Below are 23,113 nucleotides of genomic sequence, written 5' to 3' on the forward strand. Positions count from 1 at the left end.
ACTTGGATTTAAATGAAACCTCAGCCCCCAGCCGGGTGAGGAGAGGCAAACCCGCCCTCCTCTGGCTTGCGGGGAACACAACACAATTTAAAGTCTGCGTTTCTGCCCCCGATAACCTTCCCCGCGGTGGGACGTGGAACACGTGGAAGAGAGAAGCCCACCCGAGGGCGCCTGGCCGGCCAGCGGCTTCCCAAAGGGCCCCCGAGGGCTGGAACTGCGTTTGCACGCAGGGGAGTGGGGGCCACCACGACTGCGGCAGGGGGGCGCCGTCGGTGCGGCCGCGGGAGGGCAGACACCGAGGGACGACCCGTACAGCTCCCCGCCCGGCCCCGCAGGCCGTGGCGCAGTAACCATCCTTGCCCGCTTGTCCCGTGCTGGTGACAAAGGGGAAAGCACAAAGAATCCAGGGGCTCGGCTTTCCGGCCGCGGCCCCTTTAAGAGCAGAACCTCCTGGAGCTACCCGTCCCAACCGACCCCAACTTAACCGAAACCCAACCCGGACTTCCCCGTTACCGCTCAAATATTGCCAACTTTGGATTTTCCCTCCCCCGCTAACCAATCAGATCGCTGTTACTAGGCAGACTTGAGCTGCTGCCGAAGCAAGTGAAGCGTTCTGTCTCCGGGAGGCGAGAGGGACCAATAGCAGACAGGGCCGGCTGCTGTATCCGGGCAGATTGGGGCGGAACCAACCAATCAAAAAAAAAAAAAAAAAGGGCCGAGCAACGAGTGGAGCCGGGACCGTGAAGCCGACCTAGAGTCCTGGTGGCTCCGAGGTAGTTTCTCTTTCTCTACTCCCTTTTTTTTCTCGTTGGGAAGAAGAGCGAATGCTTAAAGGTGGGGAGGGGACAGTATTTGACGTAGAGCAAACCAGGAGAATTTGGGCTGCATTTCCAACTCCTATTCCACCCCCTCCAGCCACAAGCACACCCAGAGTCCCCCGTTCTTGGGACACCCCCCTCCCCGGGCGGGGACCTACCTAGCCACGCCCCGCGCCCCTTCCCCATTTTGCGACGCTTAGGTGAGCCGCGGCTCGGGGGTAAAGGTGGGGCACCTGCACCCAGCTAGGCACGGGTGGGGGACGTAATTGGGGACGAGCAGCGGTGCCCAGTAACTGATAGACGGGGTGGGGGTGGGGCGATGAGTCTGGATTTTCTTCCACTGCCCCCTGCCAGTAGCAGTCCCAATTTCCCCTCCTCCCCATGGTCGGATTTGGGGCCGGGGCGGGGGGAGGATGCCGGGAAGGGGCAGAATGGAGGGAATGCTGGTGGAGGAGGAGGGGTGTGGAGGTGGCGTTATTTCTGCATGTTCGCACATTACCCCCTGGGGTTCGCCTCGACCCTCTGGTAGATAATTAAAAAAAAAAGTTTGGCGGACTTTCCGGAGTTTGAGCATGTAAGGCAGGCGAGTAGTGCCAGGAGGGCCACCGGGGGTCCTGCTTCATGGGTTCTCTTTGTCCTTTAGGTGACTTGAGGAGTGCCAAGGGTGGGGAAGACATCCGGGATTTAAACCTGTCCCACTCAAGTTCTAATGCCAGGATGGCGGAAGATGAACCTGACGCCAAGAGCCCAAAGACAGGCGGAGCAGCCCCAGGCAGTGGGGATGCTGGTGAACCCACCACTCTCCTACAGAAGCTCCGAGGGTCCATCTCGTAAGCCCCTACTCTGTCTGTCATGCCACACCTTCAGCTCTAGCAGATCCTTGTGGGCCTCAGTTTCCTCACCTGTAAAATAAGGGGGTTGGACTAGGTGATACCTCTAATGATCAGTCACCACGTGAGTGTTTCCATGTGCAGGTACCATGCTAGGGGCTTTCTCTCCCTTCCCCAAAGGCTTAGCTCCCATTCTTCCTGCTGACGGTCAGCTTTCTCTTTCCCACAGCAAGGCGGTACAGAACAAAGTAGAGGGCATCCTGGTGAGTAACGTGGGTCAGGGTCTGAGAGAAATAATGGTTCACAGGAGCAAAATGAAAGTTTTGTGGGAGGTGGAGCCAGCAAGGTGGTATCTAATCACAGCCATATAATAGAACAGCTATGTGACCTTGGATGAGTCACTCAGCCTGGTGGGCCTGGGCTCCCTTGCCTGTAAAATGGGGGACTGGCCTAAAATCAGGGAGCAGGCATCATAGGACCTGGAACAGATCTCACTGCCACCCCGTTTACCCTCTTTCCCCAATCCTAGCAAGATGTGCAGAGGTTCTCGGACAACGACAAGCTGTATCTTTATCTTCAACTCCCCTCAGGCCCCAGTGGTGGAGATAAAAGGTAAGCTTAGTACCTGCAGCTGGGATTTGTGGAAAGAGAGGGAAGGGACAGAGAAGCGATTTGGCAGAGTGACCCAGAATAGCCTGGGCTCACATTCTGCCTTTGGCACACGCTGGCTGTCACAGACCAGTACCTGCCTCAGTATGAGGAATTTTCACAGCTGGAGTCTAGATAAAAAAAGGGAGGGGAGAAGGGAGAGGTGGGATTTTCTGTGCTTCTGGTGTCCTGGGCTCAGATCACCTGTGTGTGTGCAAGGTGTATTCTGGGTGGGCTAGGTGCTCTGGCGGGCAGTGGAAGCCTTCCTTCTGGGGCCTCAACGACCTCCTTCTCTTACCCCCAGCAACCTGGAGCCAAGTGCACTCAGCCATGACGAGTACATGTATGCCTACAGATGGATTCGAAACCACCTCGAAGAGCACACGGCCACCTGTTTGCCCAAACAGGATGTTTATGATGCTTATAGGTGTGTGAGGGGGAAGGGGTGCAGGGCATGGACTATACACTCAGGGCTATATTTTTGTACACCCCAGATCCCCTCAGATCTCACATGCGCTCGTGCGTGCGCGCACATACACACTACCCCCCACCCCTGCTCTGCCCATTCCAACTGAGCCTCCCAACCATTATCTCTTCTACTCACTGGTCTTCCTTCTTTGGCCGCCTGGCCATCCTTGATCCTACCTTACCCAGGAGGTACTGTGAGAGCTTAGCCTGCTGCCGCCCGCTCAGCACGGCCAACTTTGGCAAAATCATCCGGGAAATCTTCCCTGACATCAAGGCTCGAAGGCTGGGAGGCCGAGGCCAATCCAAGTATCCTAGGATGGAGATGTGGGAAAGTGAGTGCTGCAGGACCGAAATGAGAATCCTCGGGAGGGCAGGGAGCGCAGTATTCTATAAGGCATTGGGATATCCCTTTTTGGGGGCTTCTCCTTAACTTAATACCAGATATTGCTACAGTGGTATCCGAAGAAAGACCCTGGTATCTATGCCACCCTTGCCTGGACTCGACCTCAAGGGCTCAGAGAGTGTGAGTAACAACAAATTACCACTGGGTGAGAATCTCTAAGGTTCATTGGGCACACTTTGAAACCTGTCTTGGTTTGGGTCACCTGTCCTGGATGCTTCATAGCTAACTATCCTATGACTAGGCTGGGGCTATGGAGCACCTGGGATTCTGGTGAAGGATAGGTTCAAACTTCCAATCCCTCCCTCCCCATCCTAACGTTGGCCTAAGTTTGCTAATCCATGAGGGTCTGAATCTCTGGAGAGGGCCCAGGGGCCTCCCCTGGGCTTGGGTAGGTAGCTAGGTATGTTATCATCTGCCACCTGTAGCCAGAGTTGGGCCCAGAAGTGGGTCCAGGTCCTCGGGATGAACTAGTGGAAGCAGCCTGTGCCCTGACCTGTGACTGGGCAGAGCGGATATTAAAACGCTCCTTCAGCTCCATCGTCGAGGTGGCTCGATTCCTGCTACAGCAACATCTCATCTCTGCTCGATCGGCTCATGCACATCTGCTCATGGCCATGGTGCTTGCTGGTATGTTGACTCAACTTCCCAGGATCTGAGAGTCCTAACCCACACTCACTTCATTGCTACATGCTTCATGATGGAAAATCTTGTGCTTTTTCAGATGAACCTGAACGGCTCCCACGGGATCCCTCATCTGCTACCAAGAATGGTCTGGAGAACCCAGAAGGAAGAGCCTCTAAAAGTCAGCCCCAGGTGAGGAGGCCCTAGAATGAGGTGGGGGTAGGCAGAATGGGGCTTCTAGCTGTTGACATGTGCCTTAGGCATTTCCATGCCTGTTTCTCCTGTCAGTCTTTCCCCATCCCTCTACTCTGCTCCTTCACTCTTTTTCTTTTCAGCCCCCCAAGGAGCTAGAGCCCCGAACTGGGTCTACCGTCCCAGTTCGAGGGGAGCGAAAGAAAACTGCAGAAACCTCAGCACCAGCAGCCAGCAGCCCCCAAGTGAATGCTCTAGTTGCCCGACTGCCTGTGCTCCTCCCCCGGGTACCCCACCCACAACCTCCTCGGCCTGTCCGAGTCTCCCCACCAGTCCTAGCCCCCAAGCTTCCCTCAGGTGCCCTGAAAGTCACTACACTGCCTTTGTCCAGTGGGGCTGGGGTATCCCGGGGAGCTCTGCCCATCTTCAACATGATCTTGCCCACTGTATCTGCTGTGCCTATAACTGGGAGAGCTCCACCGGAAGGTCCCACCCAGTCTCAGGGCCTTGAGAAAAACAGGGAGATAGGCCCAGGGGTAGACATGGGACCACGGGGCAAGGGAGTGAAGAGGACAGCTGAAGTGCCTATGAGTGACACCAGAGGACAAGAGCTAGCAGCCAAAGTATTAAGCCAGGATACAGAAGAAATAGGGATGGATGCCAAGCGTAAAAGAGGGCGTCCTCGAAAGAAATCATGTGGTGAGGGGGAACAGAGCTCCTCCCCTGAGAAGCCACTGCCTGCTACAGACTCTGCCCATTCCCCTAGGGTACCACAGGAGTCTTGGGGCTTTGGAGGGGAGAGTGACCTGGCTAGAAGGTCAGTGGGAAAGGTGGAGGAGAAAAAAGTGCCTTCAGTGCTATCTTCCTGGCCAAGAGAAGGCACTGATTTCAAGGGAGGAAGGGGACTTAGTGCCCAACATGCCAAAGAAACAGGGGACAAAACTGTTGTCGCCCCTAAAGTGAGTGTCATTAAGGGCAACAAAAGCTGGGAGGGAGTCCCCCAGTCCACGAGAAAAGAGGCAACAGAACCCACGGGGCAAGGTAATAAAGACCCAAAAGGGAATGTGTCCCAAGGCTCCCTGGTCTTTGGACATAAAGATCCCAAAACAACACCCCCTTAATAGGTACATGGGGGGAAATTTGAATGTCCCGACGTACCTAATCTGTCCATCTAAGAAGGATCCCTTCTCTCTGATCCTGCTTGTTATTTGGCCATGCCCTTCCCAAGGGAGACTTGTCCTAGTCCTTCCCCTCCTGGACTTATGTGTTCCCCAATCTGAGCACGTCTTGTCCCCCCCCACTTTTGCCTTTCCCAGCCTAGTACCCTTGGCTTCAGTGCTACCTACCAATAAACCTGCCATGTCCCACTACCTTGATCTCTGTGCCTTTCTTTCAGGGAGTTCTGAGTACCAGATAGGAGCTGAATGTAAACTGAATGCACAGTTTACAGGTTGAACAGTCAAGCCCTAATAGAACAAGGCATTTTAAAGCTGAAAAGAGCCTTAGAAAGCATATAGGGCCGATAAGGAAACAGGCCTGTGGGGTTAAAGGACTTGTCCAAATATACCATGTATTTGTCTAAGCATATTTTGTCCAAGTCTCTTGTTGATGTTGTTTAGTCATGTCCTACTCTTTGTGACCCCTTTCGGGCTTTTCTTGGCAAAGATACTGGAGTGGTTTGCCATTTCCTTCTCCAGCTCATTTGATAGATGAGGAAACTGAGGCAGAGTAAAGTAACTTGCCCAGGGTCACACTGTTAGTATCTAAAGCCAGGTCTGAACTCGGGAAGTTGAGTCTTGATTCCAAGCCCAGTGCTCTCTCCATCTGCCTCTATTTCTGGCCACCCTTACCGATCTAGCCCATTCCTGAGGAGCAAATTATGAATGAACATCTAATTAATTCATTATTTCTTATGAAATATTTTTTCCTTGAACAAAAGTCAGTCTTTATATAAAATATTTCCTACTCGGAAAATCCTTTACCCTTCAGTGTCTATACTACAAGGGGTTTCAGTGTACTGGAAGCTTTAGTCTGATTTGAGTCTAATAACTCTTACACTTTAATAATAAGCCAACTTCTTCTACCTCCTCTCTTCAGCACAATTTAGAATCAAACTGATATCCATGGTCACTGTATCTTTCCCAGCTCCTTCCACCATGCTTCACATTCTTGTCAGAACAAGAAACCTTAGACTCATAGATGCCAATAGAGAGTTCCATAGAGGACACATAGATCACATCCCACACACAATGACAGTGCCTTCTTCATACCTCTAGTAGAACCAAGGCCCTTTTTTTTCCCTATCAAGAGCCTAGTAAGGAAAGAACAACTTATTCTCTCTGAGGATTTGAGGGAAAGGTTGAGAAAGAAAAATATATGGTGTACTTGGCCTTCTCATCCACTTTTAACATTAAGAACAAGGATCATAAAACTATTAAGCCCAATAAATGTTAACCATATCTCAATTCTGTATCATGGTCAGTTAAGGAATAGAAAAGAAGGAAGTAGACTAAGAAAGGGGAGGTGAGGAGGAAGAGAGAAATTGTTCTAGAGAAAGGCACAGAAAATCATAGAAACAAATAACATTCACATATACCTGCCTCTGCACACTTCCTAGTACTACTCTTCACACCATGTTCTAAACAGCTGGACTACTAGTCCTGAACTCAACAGACCATCTTCAAATCTCTGTGCCATCTCCTAGAGAGAGCCTTATTTAAGAATTTTTCCACCTCGGGCAAAAGGCAGCAAAAAAACCTAGAGGTACCAGGAACAGGTGGGAAATGAAGGGGTGGTAACGTAGTCAGCCCTGCAGGCCATCTGTTGGCTTCTTAGTTTACTTACTCATAATTTTGAAAATTGTATTGGCATGTTTTGTTTTTACATGGCCTACATTTCCCAAATGTAGCTTTCCCACCAATGATGGCTCCCAGAGCCATCTTTTATAATAAAAAAGAGGGAAAAAGCAGTTCAACAAAAACAATATATCAAAATATCAAAAAAAAATCTGACATTTGCTCTTCTACCTCTGAAAAAAGACAGATGCTTTTCTGCCTGTTGGGGGAGGGAGTGTGTCAAGTTTGGTCATATTTCACAACATTTAAAGTTTTTTAATTCTAAACTTAAACACCAAAAAAGTAGCTAATTTCCTATATACAGCAAAATGAAATGGTTCTGCCTAATTCACTTTGCGCCTCAGTTCACGTCTTCCTTTACTTCTCTATCATAGTAAGCAGGCACATTAATATTCTGTCACATACATAACACAATTTATTTAGTCATTCTCCGATCTATGGGCTTCTACTTCGTTTCTAATTATTTGCTCCTAAAAAAAGCTCTACTAAAATATTTTACTGTATATAGAGCCTTTTTATCATTTAAGTCCTTGAAGCTATACCTCCAGCAATGGAATCTCGGGGTTGAAGAGTATGAACATTTTTTTAGTCACTATCTTTACATAATTCCAAATCTTGAGAATGGCTGCACTAATTTGCAACTCTACCAATAATGTATTAGCATGCCTGTCTTTCCACAACCCCCTTCAACGTGGACTATTCTCATCCTTTGCCATCTTTGGCAATTTACTAGGTATGAAGTAAAACCTTAAAGTTGTTTTTATTTACATTTCTCTTATTTTTAGTGATTTGGAACATTATTTCACATAGTTAATAGTTTGCAATTCTTCTATTGAGAACTGCCCATATAACTTAACCATTTGTGAATTAATGAATAAGCATTTATTAAAGTCTTGCCATGTGCCGGGCCCTGTGCTAAGCTGTTACAAGTACAAAAAGCAAGACCATCCCTGCCCTCAAGGAGTTTACATTCTAACAGGGGAAGACAATACATATGGAGGAGTTGGGCTTTCAGGGGTATTTTGGGGGAGGCACTGGAATAGTAAGTAGATCCACAGACAATTGGTGTGCCTTTTCCAGCAGGGCTTAATGCAGGAATTTGTTTTGTATGACTATACATATTTGAAATGGGTTTTGTTTTTCTTGTCTTCTCAAGAATAGTGGAGGAGAGGGGAGCAAGAAAACTTGGAACTGAAAATAAAATTTAATAAATTTTTTAAAAGTTATCTGCTTCATATATAACCTATTATCAAATTGCTTACCATTTTAGAGAAGGAGAGTGGAGGGAGGGAGAAAAAATTTTTAAATGAATGTTTAAAATTGTCTTTCTATGTAATTGGAAAAAAATAAAGTACTATAAAAAAGTTAGGTTCATTGCAGAAATAGTATTAAGTTGATTGCAGTTCTTAGAGCTAGAGGCAGGAAGCAGGGAGAGGAGAGGGCAGACAGCTAGAGTAGTATACTGGGTTTGGGTTGGCCTAGAAATGAAGAACTTTCACCAACCAGAAACTACACTTTAACGGGAGAGGATTGTTGGAAAAGGACTAGGAGAAGACGGATTTGCCCTATGTAGAACATGGAGGTATCTGGACCAGAGAAGTAAGTAAAAGGTTAAATTTGGAGAGGAAAATTTTGGGAGAAATTGAAAAAAAAACCTAAAAGAGAACCATATCCAGACCCACATATTGGTCTAGAGTTACTTCATTGTTTTTTTATTTTTATTTTTTTATTTTTAGTTTACAACACTCAGTTCCACAAGTTTTTGAGTTCCAAATTTCCTCTCCCTGTGCCACCCCCCCCCCTCCAAGAGAGCATGCAATCCTACTTTGTTGTTTTAAGAGAAGCAAGGTCAAAGACAAAAATATAAATGAACTGAGTAGCATTAGGGACTGGACCTTGAAGATACTGACTCAAGAAGGATAAGGCGGAGATAGATGGCAATAAGAAAAGGTAAATGCAACAAATTTAAATTTATAGAGTGAATTATTGGGGTGGTAAAGGTATAAACACCTTCATCTGTTTTTTTAAGGCTAAAAATCTCAACCATTAAGCAGAACCATCCCTAGGATATGGGGGAGGGTTCCCACAATTTGGAGGGGGGACTGTCTATATAAACAGTTTTATTAAAATTATATTTTATGTTAAAATTATAATTTTTATTAAATTATGTATTTTACAAAATTAACGGGCTCATATGAGGTATAATTTGTCAATGAAAACTTAGACTATAATTAGCTTATAACATTCATCTCTTCCTAAGAAGTATTGTGATTTAGAAAACTGTACAGAGCAGAAATGACTATATAAATTTGGGTTACTATTATACTCTTTGTGGATCTTCCCCCCCCACCCCCATCCTCTGGGCTCTTTTTGCAACACTATTCATCAGATATCCATAGCTTCATCTTCAGAAAGTGTTTTCAAACACCATAACAGGAACAGCCCATTATCACTCCCCAATAATATTCATTCCAAGGAAAATAGAAAATGTTGCCCTTTTTGCAACAGCGTGTGTTAACAAATAAAACACAGTGGATAAAAACTTTGTCGTAGATTAGAACTGTTTTAGCCCATTTCACATTACAAAAAAAGTCCTGAAATGGTATTTGTTTTTATGAAATAGTTAATTTTAAAGATAATTTTTGTTGTGTCTCACACTAAAGTTTAATTACTTTTAAATATTATTTGGTGTGTTGGTAGAGCAAATAAACCAAAGAATGGAATGTTGATATTGCTTTTAAATTTCATAGTGCAATGTTTTTTGAAACCTCAGATAAATAACTATTTTTCTCAAACACTTTGTGTTAAATATACAACATATATGCAAATTATAATTTAAGAAAATGAAATCAAGTAGAACTTGTTTCAATTGTTGATACAAATTTATAACAATATTTTTGTATTAAAATTATACTCCACTTTGCCTTTTGCACTACTGTTTATAACAATTTAAACACACAAAAACATAAAATATTCCAGTTTATACCCTAATTATTCAGCCTCTAATCTACGGTTATATAAGAGAAGACCCCCTATTGAGTACTTTGATGGCAAACAATCTGCCTCCTTTAGATGGAATAATTTTTAAATTTAAGTTTATAACATTAAGTTCATAACATTAATGATTACAATATGTTTTTAAAAACAAATTTGATATAATAGTAGATTATTCTGTGAGTTATTAAGAATTTAAGCACTGGAGCCAGTTCAAAACATGTTAAAAATTCTAAGAAGCAAATGTGTTACCTCAAAAGCAGCTAACTGCTCAGAACACAGTGTATGCAAATGTCAATATTTAAAGATTAAAAAATTAATATTTTAATGAGAGCAAAAAGGATCTTGTACCTTTAATAAATAACGTATTTTAATTGTTTATTTCACCTTTATTTCTTTTTTAAAATTTGTTTTTGTGTATGTTTCATAAACAACATATTAGTGCCTTAGAACATGCATATAATTTATAAACAAAATTTTTTACTGATGGGATGTACTGGGAGAATTTAAGGGATTTGCCCACAGTCACATAGCTATCATGGGTTAGGGGCCCACCTGCTCCAAAACAAGCTGCCATCCAACAGCACCTTGCAAGGAACTAACATTTATTTCCTTGCAGATTAAACCCACTACTTCTATCTACCCTCCTTCACCCATCCCCCACTTCCTCCTCTGCCATGAAGCACTAGAAAATGAAAAGGTGTGTTTCTAAATCCAAATGTGCTGTTTCCGAGATTTCAAAGAGCATGCGCCTAAGTAATCTAATCTAGTTGACCTAGTGGAGGAGTGAGTTGGAATCAGGAAGATCTAAGTCCAAATCTGGCCTCCGATGCTGGCTGTGGGATCCTGGGAAAGCAGCTCAGCCCCCACCTCATCCCACCCCCACCCTGATCTCCTAAACTTCACGGTCTCCAGGAACTCATCTTCCTGCCGGATTGAAGAAAATCCAGCTACTCACACGTCCTGAGAGAGCCTCCTGGTGCTGGGACCCTTCCCTCCCTCTGAGGGGCTAACTATCTGAGAGCTGCCCCCAGACCCTCATCATTTCCCATCAGACCGCAGGTCTTCATCATGCCTCTACTCCCCTGACCACCCTCACCCCCAGCGCTGCACTCTTTTCAGCGTCTTTTTTATATTTGAGAGCAAGGACTGTCTTATGCCTTTTTCTGTATCCCCAGGGCTTAACATAGTCCTAACACACAGCGGTTATCGTTAAGTGGTTCAGTCTGACTCTCTGTGATCCCATTTGGGATATTACTGGCAGAGATACTGGAGGGGTTTGCCATGTCCTCCATACCATTTTACAGATGAGGAACTGAGACAAATAGGGTTAAGTGACTCGCCTAGGGTCACACAGCTAGTAAAGATCTTAAGCCAGACTTGAACCAGGGTCTTCTTGACTTCAGGCCCAGGGCTCTGTCCACTAGCTAGCTGCCCCTGGCACAGTAGGAGATTGATCAGTAAATGTTACTGGGTTAACCTTTCTCATCCTCAGTCTCCTTCACCCATAAAATGTAGATAATAAAGCCCACCTCCCAGGGTTGTTGTGAGGATTAAATGAGATAACATATATAAAAGGCTTTGCAAACCCGCAAATGCTGCACAAACACTAGTGTTGTGGCTGTGGTTATTATTATTAGGTCTCCACTGTATATTTGGTGACACCCCATGGCACTGGGTGTGGGAAGGAAAAGGGCATTTGGAGCAGGCCGCATCTTCCTGCTCTTGGGAGATCTTTTCTCCACCATGTTTTGTGACTTTGTGAGTCCCTTGGAAGGCCAATTCCACAGAATCTGGGATAGAGGGTGACTCCACATCCAAGGCCCACCCAAGACAACAGGAGGGATCCAGGGACAGCTGTAAAAATCATCATGAGGCAGCAGGCCTATGACTTTATAGCTGGCATACGGTCCAATCCCTGGGCTGGGTCCCTTGTAATGGGACAGTGAGGGGGTCTAAGTCCAACGCAACCAGAACAGTAGAAGGGTTTCCTATTCCCCCCCTCGTACCTCTACCTTGAGCTCTGGTTGCAGGGACTGCAGAGGGGAGTGAGTGAAACTCGCTCAGACAAGCCCAAAGAACCATTCCTACTACCAATGGAGCTGGGAGCTCCAAATAGGAAGATGTTCTGCCAACAGTCTTGCCATATTTCCTTTGCACCTCCTTTTCACCACATAATCCAAGACACTGGCTAGCATTTGGTGTATCCACACATTCCCACTTCCCATACAATGATGGCAACATTTGCTTGCCTGTTCAGGTCATTCATAATTATTTGGCCTTATTCTTCATATTTAATTTTTATCCTGATAATTTTTTGTGCCTCCGATGAGCAGAGTCCTCCAAAGTGGATGAAGGGATGAGGCAAAGGTCCCTGGGTAAGCCCCATACTAATCAAAGGGTGGTGCTGCCACTGTGGTTAGTGTGAGAAATTGTTCAGTACCTCAAATAGAGTCAATCAATCAATAAACATTTATTAAGCACCTACTATGTGCCAGGCACTGTGCTAAGCACTGAGGATACAAAAAGAGGCAAAAGACAGTGACTGAGAGAGATGATGTGCAAACAAATATATACCGAGCAAGCTACGTATAAGGATAAGTAGAAAATAATTAACAGGCAGAAGGCGCTGCACGAGAAGCCGGGTAGTGCAGTGGACAGAACACCAGACCTGGAGTCAGGAATATCTAAGTTCAAATCGATCCTCAGATACTTACAAGCTGTGTGACCCTGGGCTAGTCACTTAACCCCGCTTGTTTCAGTTTCTCATCTGTAAAATGGGGACACACTGGAGAAGGAAATAGCAAACCATTCCAGTAGCTTTGCCAAGAAAACGCAAAGGACAAGTCCAAAGGGTCCCGTAGAGTCGGACATGACTGAACAACTAAACAACAAGGCGATAGAATGAGAGAGGTTGGGGAAGGCTTCCAGCTGGGATTTGAAGGAAGCCAGAGAGGTCAGAAGTCAGAGCAGAGGAGGGAGAGCATTCCAGGCGTGGAGCACAGCTAGGGAGAAAGCTCAGAGCCAAGAGATGGAGTGTCTTGCTCGTGTAACGGCCAGAAGGCCAGGTCACTGAATCAAAGAGTACTAGGCTGGGTGCCTAGTACTAGAAGACTGGAGAGGTAGGAGGGGGCTAGATCATAAATGGCTTTGAATGCTAAACATCATTTGGTAGTTGTTCCAGGAGACAACAGGGAGTCTACTGAGTAGGAACGTGAGGTGATCAGACCTTCACTTTAGGAAAATCACTTTAGAGACTGAATGGAAGAAAGACTGGAATGGGTGGGGGCTGTGTCAGAGAAGAGAAGGGGGCATATTTGAGAGATGTTGCAAAGGTGAAGTCAGCAGGCCTTGGCAACAACTTGGATGTGGGAGAGGGGGATGAGAGATAGTGAGGAGTCCAGGATGACTTACAGGGGTGGTCACACTTGAGGATGGCCACAGGTTCCCCACCCCTGACTTGGGTTGTGAGCCTGAGGGACTGGGAGGATGATGTTATCCTCTACAGTAATAAGGAAGTTGGTGGGGGGAAGGTTTAAGGGCAAAGATAACGAATTCTGTTTTGGACGTATTTAGTTTAAGATGTCTACTGGCTATTCAAATGTAATATGTCTGAAAGGCAGTTGCAGATGTGAGACCGGAGGTCAGCAGAGCGATTAAGGAAAGGTGTATCTGAGACTCATCAGCATAGAGATGGTAATTGAATCCATGAGAGCTGATGAGATCACCAAGCGAAGTGGTACTGAGGGAGAAGAGAAGAGGGCCCAGGACAGAACTCTGAGGAACATCTATGGTAAGAGAGCATGATCTGGAAGAGGATCCAGCAAGGGAGAGTGAGAAGGAGGGGTCAAATAGGGAGCAGGAGAACCAAGAGAGAGAAGGGGGTGTCCTGAAAATCTAGAAAGAACAGAGTATTAAGGAGGACCAAGCGATCAAGTGCCAAAGGCTGCATTTCTCAAATATACACTGAGTATAGAGCTGAGCCAAATTTATAAAAATATGAGCCATTTCCCAATTGGTAAATGGTCAAAGGATATAAACAGGCAGTTTTCAGAAGAAATCAAAGCTATCGATAGTCATGTTTTTTAAATGTTCTAAATCATTATTGATTAGAAAAAGGCAAATTAAAGCAACTCTTAGGTACCACTTCATACCTATCAGAAATAAGTGCTGGAGAAGATAGGGAAAAATATGTACACTGATGAATTGTCAATGGAGTAGTGAACTGGTCCAGCTGTTCTGGAGAACCATTTGGAACAAGGGAAAGTTACTCACTGCATTTTTCACATCTGGTTATTTGGAATACCTCTTTATTGACACTTGGGCTTTGCAGTTCCACAGGTGGGGCAGACAACTCCCTGACACTTCCTGTTAATTTGGTCTTATGGTAGTTTGTAGCTATAATGTAACAGTTTGGAAAAAGGAATGGTAGATTTTTCAGAGGGATGAGAGAACAAGGGGGAAGTTGATCTTTTTATACTTAATTCTGACCAACAAGGAAGAACTAGTCAGTGATGTGGAAGTGAAAAGATCCCTGGGAGAGAGTCCCAAGTCATCTTGGGGTTTGTAATACAGAAGTTATAATAATGACAATAATAATAGTTTGTATGATGCTTTGACGTTTGCAGAGTACTTTAGATACATCACTTCATTTGAGCCTTACATCCATCCTGCCGTTATTACTATGCCCAATTTAACTGAAGCCCCCAGATGTGTGGTGTATGATCTCTCTTGCTTCCTAGGCTAGACTGTTCATCTCAACCTGCACGTAATGCTGGAGAGTCTGGGGTTTCCTAAGGAAGTGTCATCCCCACTCTGCTACAACTCAAACATCTGACAGAATAAAAATGACCAACATGGAGCTGGTACATGAGACAAAGAGTAAGGGAGCACCTTGGTGTCCTTGATGAGTCTAAGCCTCCTGGCCTAGGTGAACAACATCCTCAGGTCCTCCAGGAACTAGTAGGGCATTTTTTGGTGATCTCCGAAAGATCACGGGGAACAGGAGAGATCCCATAAGACTGAACAAGGGCCAATGTTGACCCAATTTTCACAAATGGGAAGACTCAGAATCTGTAAACCTTGGGCCAGTGAGCTTGACTTTGATTCCTGGGAAAACTATAGATCATTAAAAGATTGTTGGCAAGAGGCAGAATCAATTTGGTAGAGCAGCAAGAATAAATCCTATGAGCCCTCCCTTCTCCCAAGAACTCCAAAAAAAAATCAAGAAAATGCACCAGACTGGATTCCAATGGGAGATCCAAGAAAAAGTTGCAGTATGTCATTTTCCAGTGAGGTTGGCATAAGGAAACAAAGGTCTGTGGACAGTGGGGCCGGAGTGGTCAAGACTGCTCAGAGGGAGCATTCCAGAGTGAGGAGCTAAAGAGAATGAAGCTGTACACTGGGGCAAGAAGAGGTCCCAATCCCAAATGGGAGCACCATGACCTCAAGGAGGCTGCTGGAACAGGTGCCAACTGGCAGCTCTGTCACTGACTACCAGCTTCGGGTCAGAGATCTAAGACAAGCTGAGGAGAGGATCTGTGCCCAAGGCAAACATTCTGGAAGGAGGAGTGGTCTTGGGCCCCAGACCGTGTACTGAGGGAGGAACGAGTTCAGAAGCAAACAGTAGCTGGGGACCCTGGCCTGCCTCTAACTCTGTCTGATGCCTGCAAATGAATGACCAGGGAGTGCGTCTCAAACCCAAGAGGAGCCTACAATTCTGTCACTCTGACCAACAATTTTCCAGCTGGCTGCTAGTGGCAGAGTTGCTGCCCAGTGGGTAGAGTACGAGGCATCAAGAAGACCTGAGTTCAAATCCAGCCTCAGATACTTGCTAGCTGTGTGACCCAGGGCAAGTCACTTAACTTCTTCCTGACTCAGTTTCCTCAACTGAAAAATGAGGATAACAGCATCCACCTCACAGGGCTATTGTGAGGATCAAATGAGAGAATATTTGTGGAGCACTTAACATAGTGCCTAACACACAGCAGGTGCTTAATAAATGATTATTCTTTCTTTCTAGTCTTTTGAAACTCCAAAAGAAGCAAACCCACAGGTTTATTGCTCACACCCAAACCCAGGTCAAGAACTTGCACAACTCAGACTCTGGTGAGGAAAGGGGAAGGGATCAAGGAGACATACCCTGGATCAGACCACTTTGGGGGCACTAAAAGCTTGTAGTCTCTGGCCTGAACAGTCTCTGAGATCCTGGAATAAGACCATGCACAATACCCCAAGAAAGCAATAGCAGGACCAGCCCAGACATTCCCTCCAAAAGTATGCAGACCCTAGCCCTAACAGAAAGTCTGAAGTCAGGAAGTAGGCTGGAAGAATGAGTAAACAAAAAAAAATCCTACCATAAAAAACTATTATGGGATGATCAAGACACAAAGACTGAAGGAGAAAATGATTCCAAAACATCTTGAAGCAAAACCTCAAAAAATAAAACACACACACACACACACACACACACACACACACACACACACACACAGACATATACAGTTTAGATATAAATTCTAGAATTCCTGGAATAAAGAATTGTAAAAAGAGTTAAAATCACTGTTGATTAGAGAAATGCAAATCAAAACCACATCTCACCTGTCAGATTGGCTAACATGACAAAATAGGAGAGGATGTGGGAAAATTGGAACACTAATGCATTGTTGGTGGAGTTGTGAACTGATCAAACCATTCTGGAGAGCAATTTGGAACCTTGCCCAAAGAGCTATAAAAATGTGCATACCCTTTGAGCCAGCAATGCCCATCAACTGGGGAATGGCTAAACAAGTTGTGGTATATGATTGTAATGGAACACTATTATGCTACAATAAATGAGGAACAGATGGACTTCATAATAACCTGGAAAGACTTACGTGATCTGATGCTGAGTGAGGGGAGCAGAACCAGGAGAAAATTATACATGATTACAGACACACAGTATCTCCGATGACTAACTCTGATAGACTTGGCTCTTCTCAGCAATGCAAGGTTGTAAGACAGCTCCAAAAAATGGAAAAAGCAATTCGCATCCAGAGAAAGAATCACAGAGTCTGAATGCAGATTGAAGCAAACTATTTGCTTTTTATTTGTTTGTTTTTGTTTCTGTTTTTTCTTTCTCATGGTTCAATCCATTGGTTATAGTTCTTCTTTACAACTTGATGATTGTGAAAACATGTTTAGTGTCCAGGTATATGTAGAATCTATATCAGATTGCATGCCGTCTTGAGTGGGGAGGGGAGAGGAGGAGAGGGAGAAAATTTGAAACTCAAAAACTTGAGGTACTGAATGTTGTAAACTAAAACTAAAACTAAATAAATAAATTAAAACTTTTAAAAAAGAGTTGAAGATGTTTTGTTTTTTTGGTAGGAAAATTTATTATACATACAGAATAGCCACTAACTAAAGGCAAACAAGCTAAGGCAGAGTTGCGCTAGATGGAAGAGGGCAGATGCTCTTTGGAAATCAAGCAGGTGATGCTGGCTCTGATCTTTACACCATGTCAGCCACACAAGGGCAAAGGCTGGTTCTCAGCACAGACAGCAGGAGCTGGGCGTGACATGACCACTCCCCCCAGACACTGCTTCCTTCACCATCCAACCACAGGATACACAGACTGGGCTTCAGTTGGACGCTCACCCAGGAATGGGTATTGGAAGGAAGGGATGACTTCTCCTAAGTCACCAAACACCACTTTTAAGCAATCGGTTTAATGAGATGATTTCTTCACACTCTACATGAAGTTCATAAAGGTCACAAGTTCATAAAGGTCACAATTCAGTGAAGTACAAAACATTAAATTACAAACAGCAACAGAGGTGGGCAGTGTCCTCCCACACCCTCGTTGGTGGCAGTGGTGGCAGGGACTGGGCCAAGCTGCTATTAAACCAGATCTTGTTTCCATGTACAAAAGAATTACTCTGATCAATATTAAATTACACTGAAAACCAATGGACTAAAAAGCCAATACTATTCTATGTGTGGGATGAGTCCCTCAAAGCAGGAAGGGGGGAGAGCAGAAGGAGGCAAAGGTTCTGTTTTGTTTTTATAAATTAAATGGGATTGCTAGAGGAAAAAAATGAGAAAGAAATGAGAGATACGGAGAGATAATTGTAAAGGGAATTAACAGGCTGGCACAAGAGGTACAAAACTTTGCCCAAGCAACAAATAAATGTCCCTGAAATAAGTCCCTGAAAATTGCAACAGATCAAAGAGATTTAATTACTTCATAAGACAACAAAAAATATTAAAAGAAAATCAAAAGGCTGAAAAGTAGAAGAAAACTTAAAATATTTCATGTAAAAACAAATGACCTGGAAAAGAGGGCAGGGAGAAATAATTTAAGAATACTTGGAAAGCCATGAATAAAAAATAACCTACACACAATATTTCAAGAAATTATAAAAGAAAACTGGTCATTTCCTGAAAGAAATGCCAAAAAACAAATTCCCAGAAACGAAGAAAAAATACTGCAAGTATTTTTTACTTATTTTACTTACTGCCAGAAATAATTCAGATGCTGAGGAGCCACAGTCAAGATCACATATGATGTAGCAGCCAAGACTATAAAGGAGCAGAGGGCTTGGTTTATAACAATCCATTATACAAAGGATATAGGCCCACAACCAAGAATAATTTTCCTAGCAAAATTGGGCATAATCCTACAGGGTTAAAATTGAATTGTTAATGAAATAGAGAACTTCCAAACATTCCTGACAAAAAGACCAGAGCCACATAGGAAGCCTGAAGTACAAAAAAGAGAGTTAAGAGAAACATAAACAATCAGAAGGGACTAAACATGGGTAAACTGCTCATATTGTAATATCGGGAAATAATACATGGGTCCCCTCTAAACTTTATTATCATTAAGGACCAGAGAGGAAGTTTAATTAGACAGAAGACCTGGGAGTAATTTTGTTATATCGTAATGATCTTAAAGAAGAATGGAGAAGGAAGAGAAGAATACAATGGGGCAAGGATGGGGAATGGGGGGAAGAAGGGAAAAGAACGTTAGAGTGCAAAAGTATCAGACCTGGGGGCTTCTTTCAAGTGGCTGACATTTGAAACACTCTCTTCTGAATTGGTGAATGGAGAGAGAAGTACACACACACACACACACACACACAGAGCTGGGTAGATAAATACATTTCATTCAACAGGGAAATAGAAGAGAAAGGGGGGAAGAGGGAAGGGAGAATGAGAGGGAGGGGTTGGCCATTACAAAGAACAAGTTTGGCTTCAACAAGAACAGGTCATGTCAAACCTCATTTTCTTTTTTGACAGTATTACTAAATTGAAGGATAAGGGGAATGCTGTGTATAGTTTACCTAGATTATACAAAATATTTTGGTAAAGTTTCTCATATTATTCTTGTGGAGAATATTAGGAGATATGAGTTAGACGATAACGCAATCAGAGAAATGGTTGACTGGCCAGACTCAAAGAGTAGCCATTAATGGTTCAGTGTCAATCTGGTAAGAGGTATCCAATGAAGTACCCCAGATATCTGTGCTCGGTCCCATGCTATTTAACAATTTTGTCAACGACTTGGATAAAAGTATAGATGATATTGCACCAAATTTTCAGATGACACATATCCGGAAGGGATCCAGCACTTCTTAAACTGTGGGTCATGACTCTATATCGGCCATAGTAAAAGGTTTCTGAACACACAACCAAAAGTTAATTAAAAATCAAACTCATAATGAATCCAAGGTGTTTCTGACAGGGCTTGTCGGTGCTGCATCTCACAGCTTCACTGAAGCTTGGTTCTGAACACAAAGCATGCAAACTTTGCACTGCGCACACCCTCAGGCCACAAAACGCCAATGAATGCTGCCTAAAAGGAGTCGGGAGTGGAAAAAGTTTAAGAAGCCTTGGATAGGCAGAGGGAAAGGAACGAGCATTTATTAAGTACTAACTATGTGTTAGGCTCTGTGCTAAGCACTTTACAACTACTACCTCATTTGAGACTTACAACAACTCTGTGAGGTAGGTGCCATTATGATCCCCATTTTACAGTTAAGGAAAATAAGGCACACAAAAGTTAAGTGACTTACCCAGGGTCACATAGCCAATAAGTATGTGAGGCCAGATTTGACTTTCCTAACTCTAGGCCCAGCACTCTGTGCATAGCACCAAATACTAGACGATGGTCAGGGTCCAAAATGATGTTAGCTGACTAGAGTAAAAGTTTTTTTTTTTAATTTAATTTTTATTTTTAGCTTACAACACTCAGTTCCACAAGTTTTTGAGTTCCAAATTTTCTCCCCCTCCCTCTCCTCCTACCCTTCCCCCCAAGACGGCATGCAATCCGATATAGGTTCTACATATACCTTCACATTAAAGGCTTGGAGGTGGGGTGGCCATGGGGGTACTTCTGCCCATGTAGATTCCATCAGCAGTTGCTAAGGGCCCTGCTGGTGCTCTAAATATACTATTAACCATCTGTCTCTGGCCCCCTCCACCCACCACTGGCCTCCCCACAGGACTCTTGATGTGTCCTGGCTATTCCAGCTGCCCATATATTAAAAAAAAGTCCTAAAGAAATAAAAATAAAAATTTATAATGGAAGGAAAGATGCAACTTTTTTTCCTATCTAAATTCACGGACTACCTGAAATCCATCCATAGACTCTCTGGTGGTCCATCATTCCTCGGTTAAAAACTCCTGGGCTAGAGCATTAGTCTCATTCTAATAAGATGAAATTCAATAGGACATTGGTAAAGTCTATAAACTGTCCTCCTCCTCATGCTCTACCAATGATTCTGAACTCCTGGCTTGCACGATTCAAACCCTATTCTTTGTCCCCCACTGGCCAATCCTTTATTCCCATTCCCCTAAACCCCTCCCCACCCCCATGTGCTAAAGCTACTCACCCCTTCCAATGGGTTCTCTGGAATGCCTGCTCCAGAGGCAACAATTTTGCTTCCCTCTTAGATCTCTTCCTTTCCCAGTCCTTCTCTCTTCTGGCTCTCACTAAGACCTGGCTCCCTCCTTAATGACATAGCCTCCCTAAGCACCTTTTCCTGCACTGGCTACACTTGTACTCATTCCCTTCATCTCACTGCTCCTTCCCAACTCCTGCCCTCATTTTAAGGGACTCCAATATATATACTAATACTCCCTCTAAAATCCTAACCTTGAAGTTCCTCAGCTTAATCATTGCACATGACCTACTCCTCCCCATCTCAGCCACACATAAATATGATCTTGTCACTTTTCATAAATACACCACTTCTAGATTCATGATCTCTGAAATTTCCTTACCCAATCACAGTCTATTGTCATTCTCCCTCTCCCTCTGCCTGGCAACCCTTAAACTCTGTTATTAATCCCTATGGCCCCTGACCCTGTATCCCAATGATGATCTTTGCCGGTCAAGCTTCAGCCTTGGATTCCTCCCATCATCTGCTGCCTTCATTCCTATATGTGTGCTGCTAAATAAAGAAGGAGAAAATAATGAAACTGTGCTGCTTGGGTCCACTACAAATTTGCACTACATCACCTCAACTGGGCCCTCTCTGCTGCCTGATAATCCTTCTACATCTCCCTAATGAACTCACTCATTCTCCACAGTGACTCTTCCAAACCCTGTCATCCCTCCTCAGGCTTCCCAAGGCTCCCCCTCCCTCCACTCTCTCTGCTGAGGACCCTGCCTCATACTTTTCACTGAAAAAATTGAGGGCATTCATCAAGAGTTCCCTCTTCTCCCTCTTCTTCACCTCATTATGCAGAGATGCCTTCTGCCACTGTCTCTTCCTCCTTCATACCATCTCTCCCCTCTTCTTGCCAAGATAAACCCTTCTAAATGAACATGTGATGTTATTCCTGTGTCTTCTCCAGCAGATTGCCTCCCTTGATCTTATCTTAAATCACCCCCTGTGACTGGACAGCCTATATCTCAACTCCATCCTCAGAAATACCTCACCTGATCCAGTTCTCCCTGTTATCATGCCATATTCTCTTCCCTTTTGTGGCTAAACACTTTGAGAAGGCCGTCTAGAGTAGGTGCCTCCACTTCCTTTCCTCTCACTCTCTTAACTTTCTACAATCTGGCTTCCAACCTCATCATTCAACTGAAACTGTTCTCTCCAAAGTTACCAATGATCTCTCATTTGCCAGATCTAATGGTCTTTTCTTGATTCTCATCTTTCTTGATCTTTCTCCAGCCTTTGACACTGTTGATCGCCCTCTTCTACTGGATACTCTCTCCTCTCTAGGTTTTCATGACAACACTCTCTCCTGGTTCCCCTTCCACTTGTCTGACTGCTCTTTCTCTGTGTCCTAACTGGATTTTTATCCAAGCTATACCATCTAACCATGGGTATCCCGCAGGGTTCTGTCCTGCATCCCCTTCTTATCTTCCTCTATACTAGGCCTGTACAACATACGACCCACAGGCCACTGTGGCCCACAAGAGGATTTCAGGCAGCCATTGAAAAATGTAACGGATGTAAACGAAAGTCAAGATTGCTCTGTCCATGCCCTGCTTAACCCACCTTCCACTAGTCACTATTGTGCCCATCATGTAACTTGGCGGGTGAGTTGCCACTGGGCACTCTCTCCTATTTGTCACGTGATCCATGGCAACCAACTATCGTGAGTCTGTCTCTAGTCTGAGAGGAACAATTTCATGATAATAAAAATCTTAAGTAATAAGTGTAATTAATTGATATTAATTGAAATTTCTTTTTTAAAAATATAGCTTATTTGCAAAATGGTTTGATCATTAATTATACCTTTACTTGGAAAGAAAGCCGCTAAAAACTTATCTGTGGACTGAAGAAATTTAGCCTATTTTAATTTTGGCCCCTACCTACTGCCAAGTTGTACAGCTCTGCTCTATACCAAGGGTGGGGAACCTGTGTTCTTCTAAGTCTTTAGGTGCAGCCTTCTGATTGAGTCCAAGTTCTACAGAACAAATCCTTCTATTAAGGGGATTTGTTCTGTGAAGTTTGGATTCAGTCAAAGGGCTATGCTTGAGTACCTAGAGGGCCACATGTGGTCTTAGGGCTACAGGTTCCCCGCCTGTGCTCTATACTATTTCACTTGGTGATCTCATCAGCTCCCATAGAATCAATATCACCAAAATGCTGATGACTCTCAAATCTACTTCATCTAGCCCTAACCTCTCTACTGACCTCCAGTCTCACATCTCTAACTACCTACTGGGATTTTTGAATTGGACGTCCTAATTATTAGACATTTTAAACTCAACATGTCCAAAACTGAACCCATTATCTTCTCCCTTCCTATTTCCCTGTTATTTTTGAGGGTAGCGCC

The 23,113-nt window shown here is 44.3% G+C and overlaps 1 protein-coding gene across 4 annotated transcripts; it reads left to right on the forward strand.

Annotated features, from left to right (window-relative positions):
- The first annotated feature begins 226 nt into the window (after positions 1-226).
- On the forward strand, positions 227-5,350 carry RFX5 (regulatory factor X5). Of its 4 annotated transcripts, none has more exons than XM_036769189.1 (10): positions 227-773; positions 1,462-1,648; positions 1,878-1,911; positions 2,178-2,260; positions 2,601-2,723; positions 2,951-3,070; positions 3,206-3,287; positions 3,593-3,794; positions 3,889-3,980; positions 4,124-5,350. In XM_036769189.1, the coding sequence occupies exons 2-10, from the start codon at positions 1,536-1,538 to the stop codon at positions 5,099-5,101; spliced, it is 1,827 nt and encodes a 608-aa protein (XP_036625084.1). In that variant the 5' UTR covers positions 227-773; positions 1,462-1,535; the 3' UTR covers positions 5,102-5,350. The 4 variants fall into 4 exon arrangements, with proteins under 4 accessions (XP_036625084.1, XP_036625087.1, XP_036625083.1 ...); XM_036769192.1 differs by having other exon boundaries at positions 773-834; positions 2,951-3,096; positions 3,218-3,287; positions 3,700-3,794; XM_036769188.1 differs by having other exon boundaries at positions 773-834.
- Positions 5,351-23,113: the final 17,763 nt, after the last annotated feature.

Source organism: Trichosurus vulpecula, chromosome 7, assembly GCF_011100635.1.
Source record: "Trichosurus vulpecula isolate mTriVul1 chromosome 7, mTriVul1.pri, whole genome shotgun sequence".
NCBI classification, from domain to species: Eukaryota; Metazoa; Chordata; class Mammalia; order Diprotodontia; family Phalangeridae; genus Trichosurus; species Trichosurus vulpecula.

What these genes read in the sequence shown, in the direction of transcription:
- RFX5 (XM_036769188.1), top strand. An exon ending in AAGCTCCGAGGGTCCATCTC is followed by an intron (nt 1,649 to 1,877) that starts GTAAGCCCCTAC and finishes TCTTTCCCACAG; the next exon opens with CAAGGCGGTACAGAACAAAG. An exon ending in CCCAGTGGTGGAGATAAAAG is followed by an intron (nt 2,261 to 2,600) that starts GTAAGCTTAGTA and finishes TCTTACCCCCAG; the next exon opens with CAACCTGGAGCCAAGTGCAC.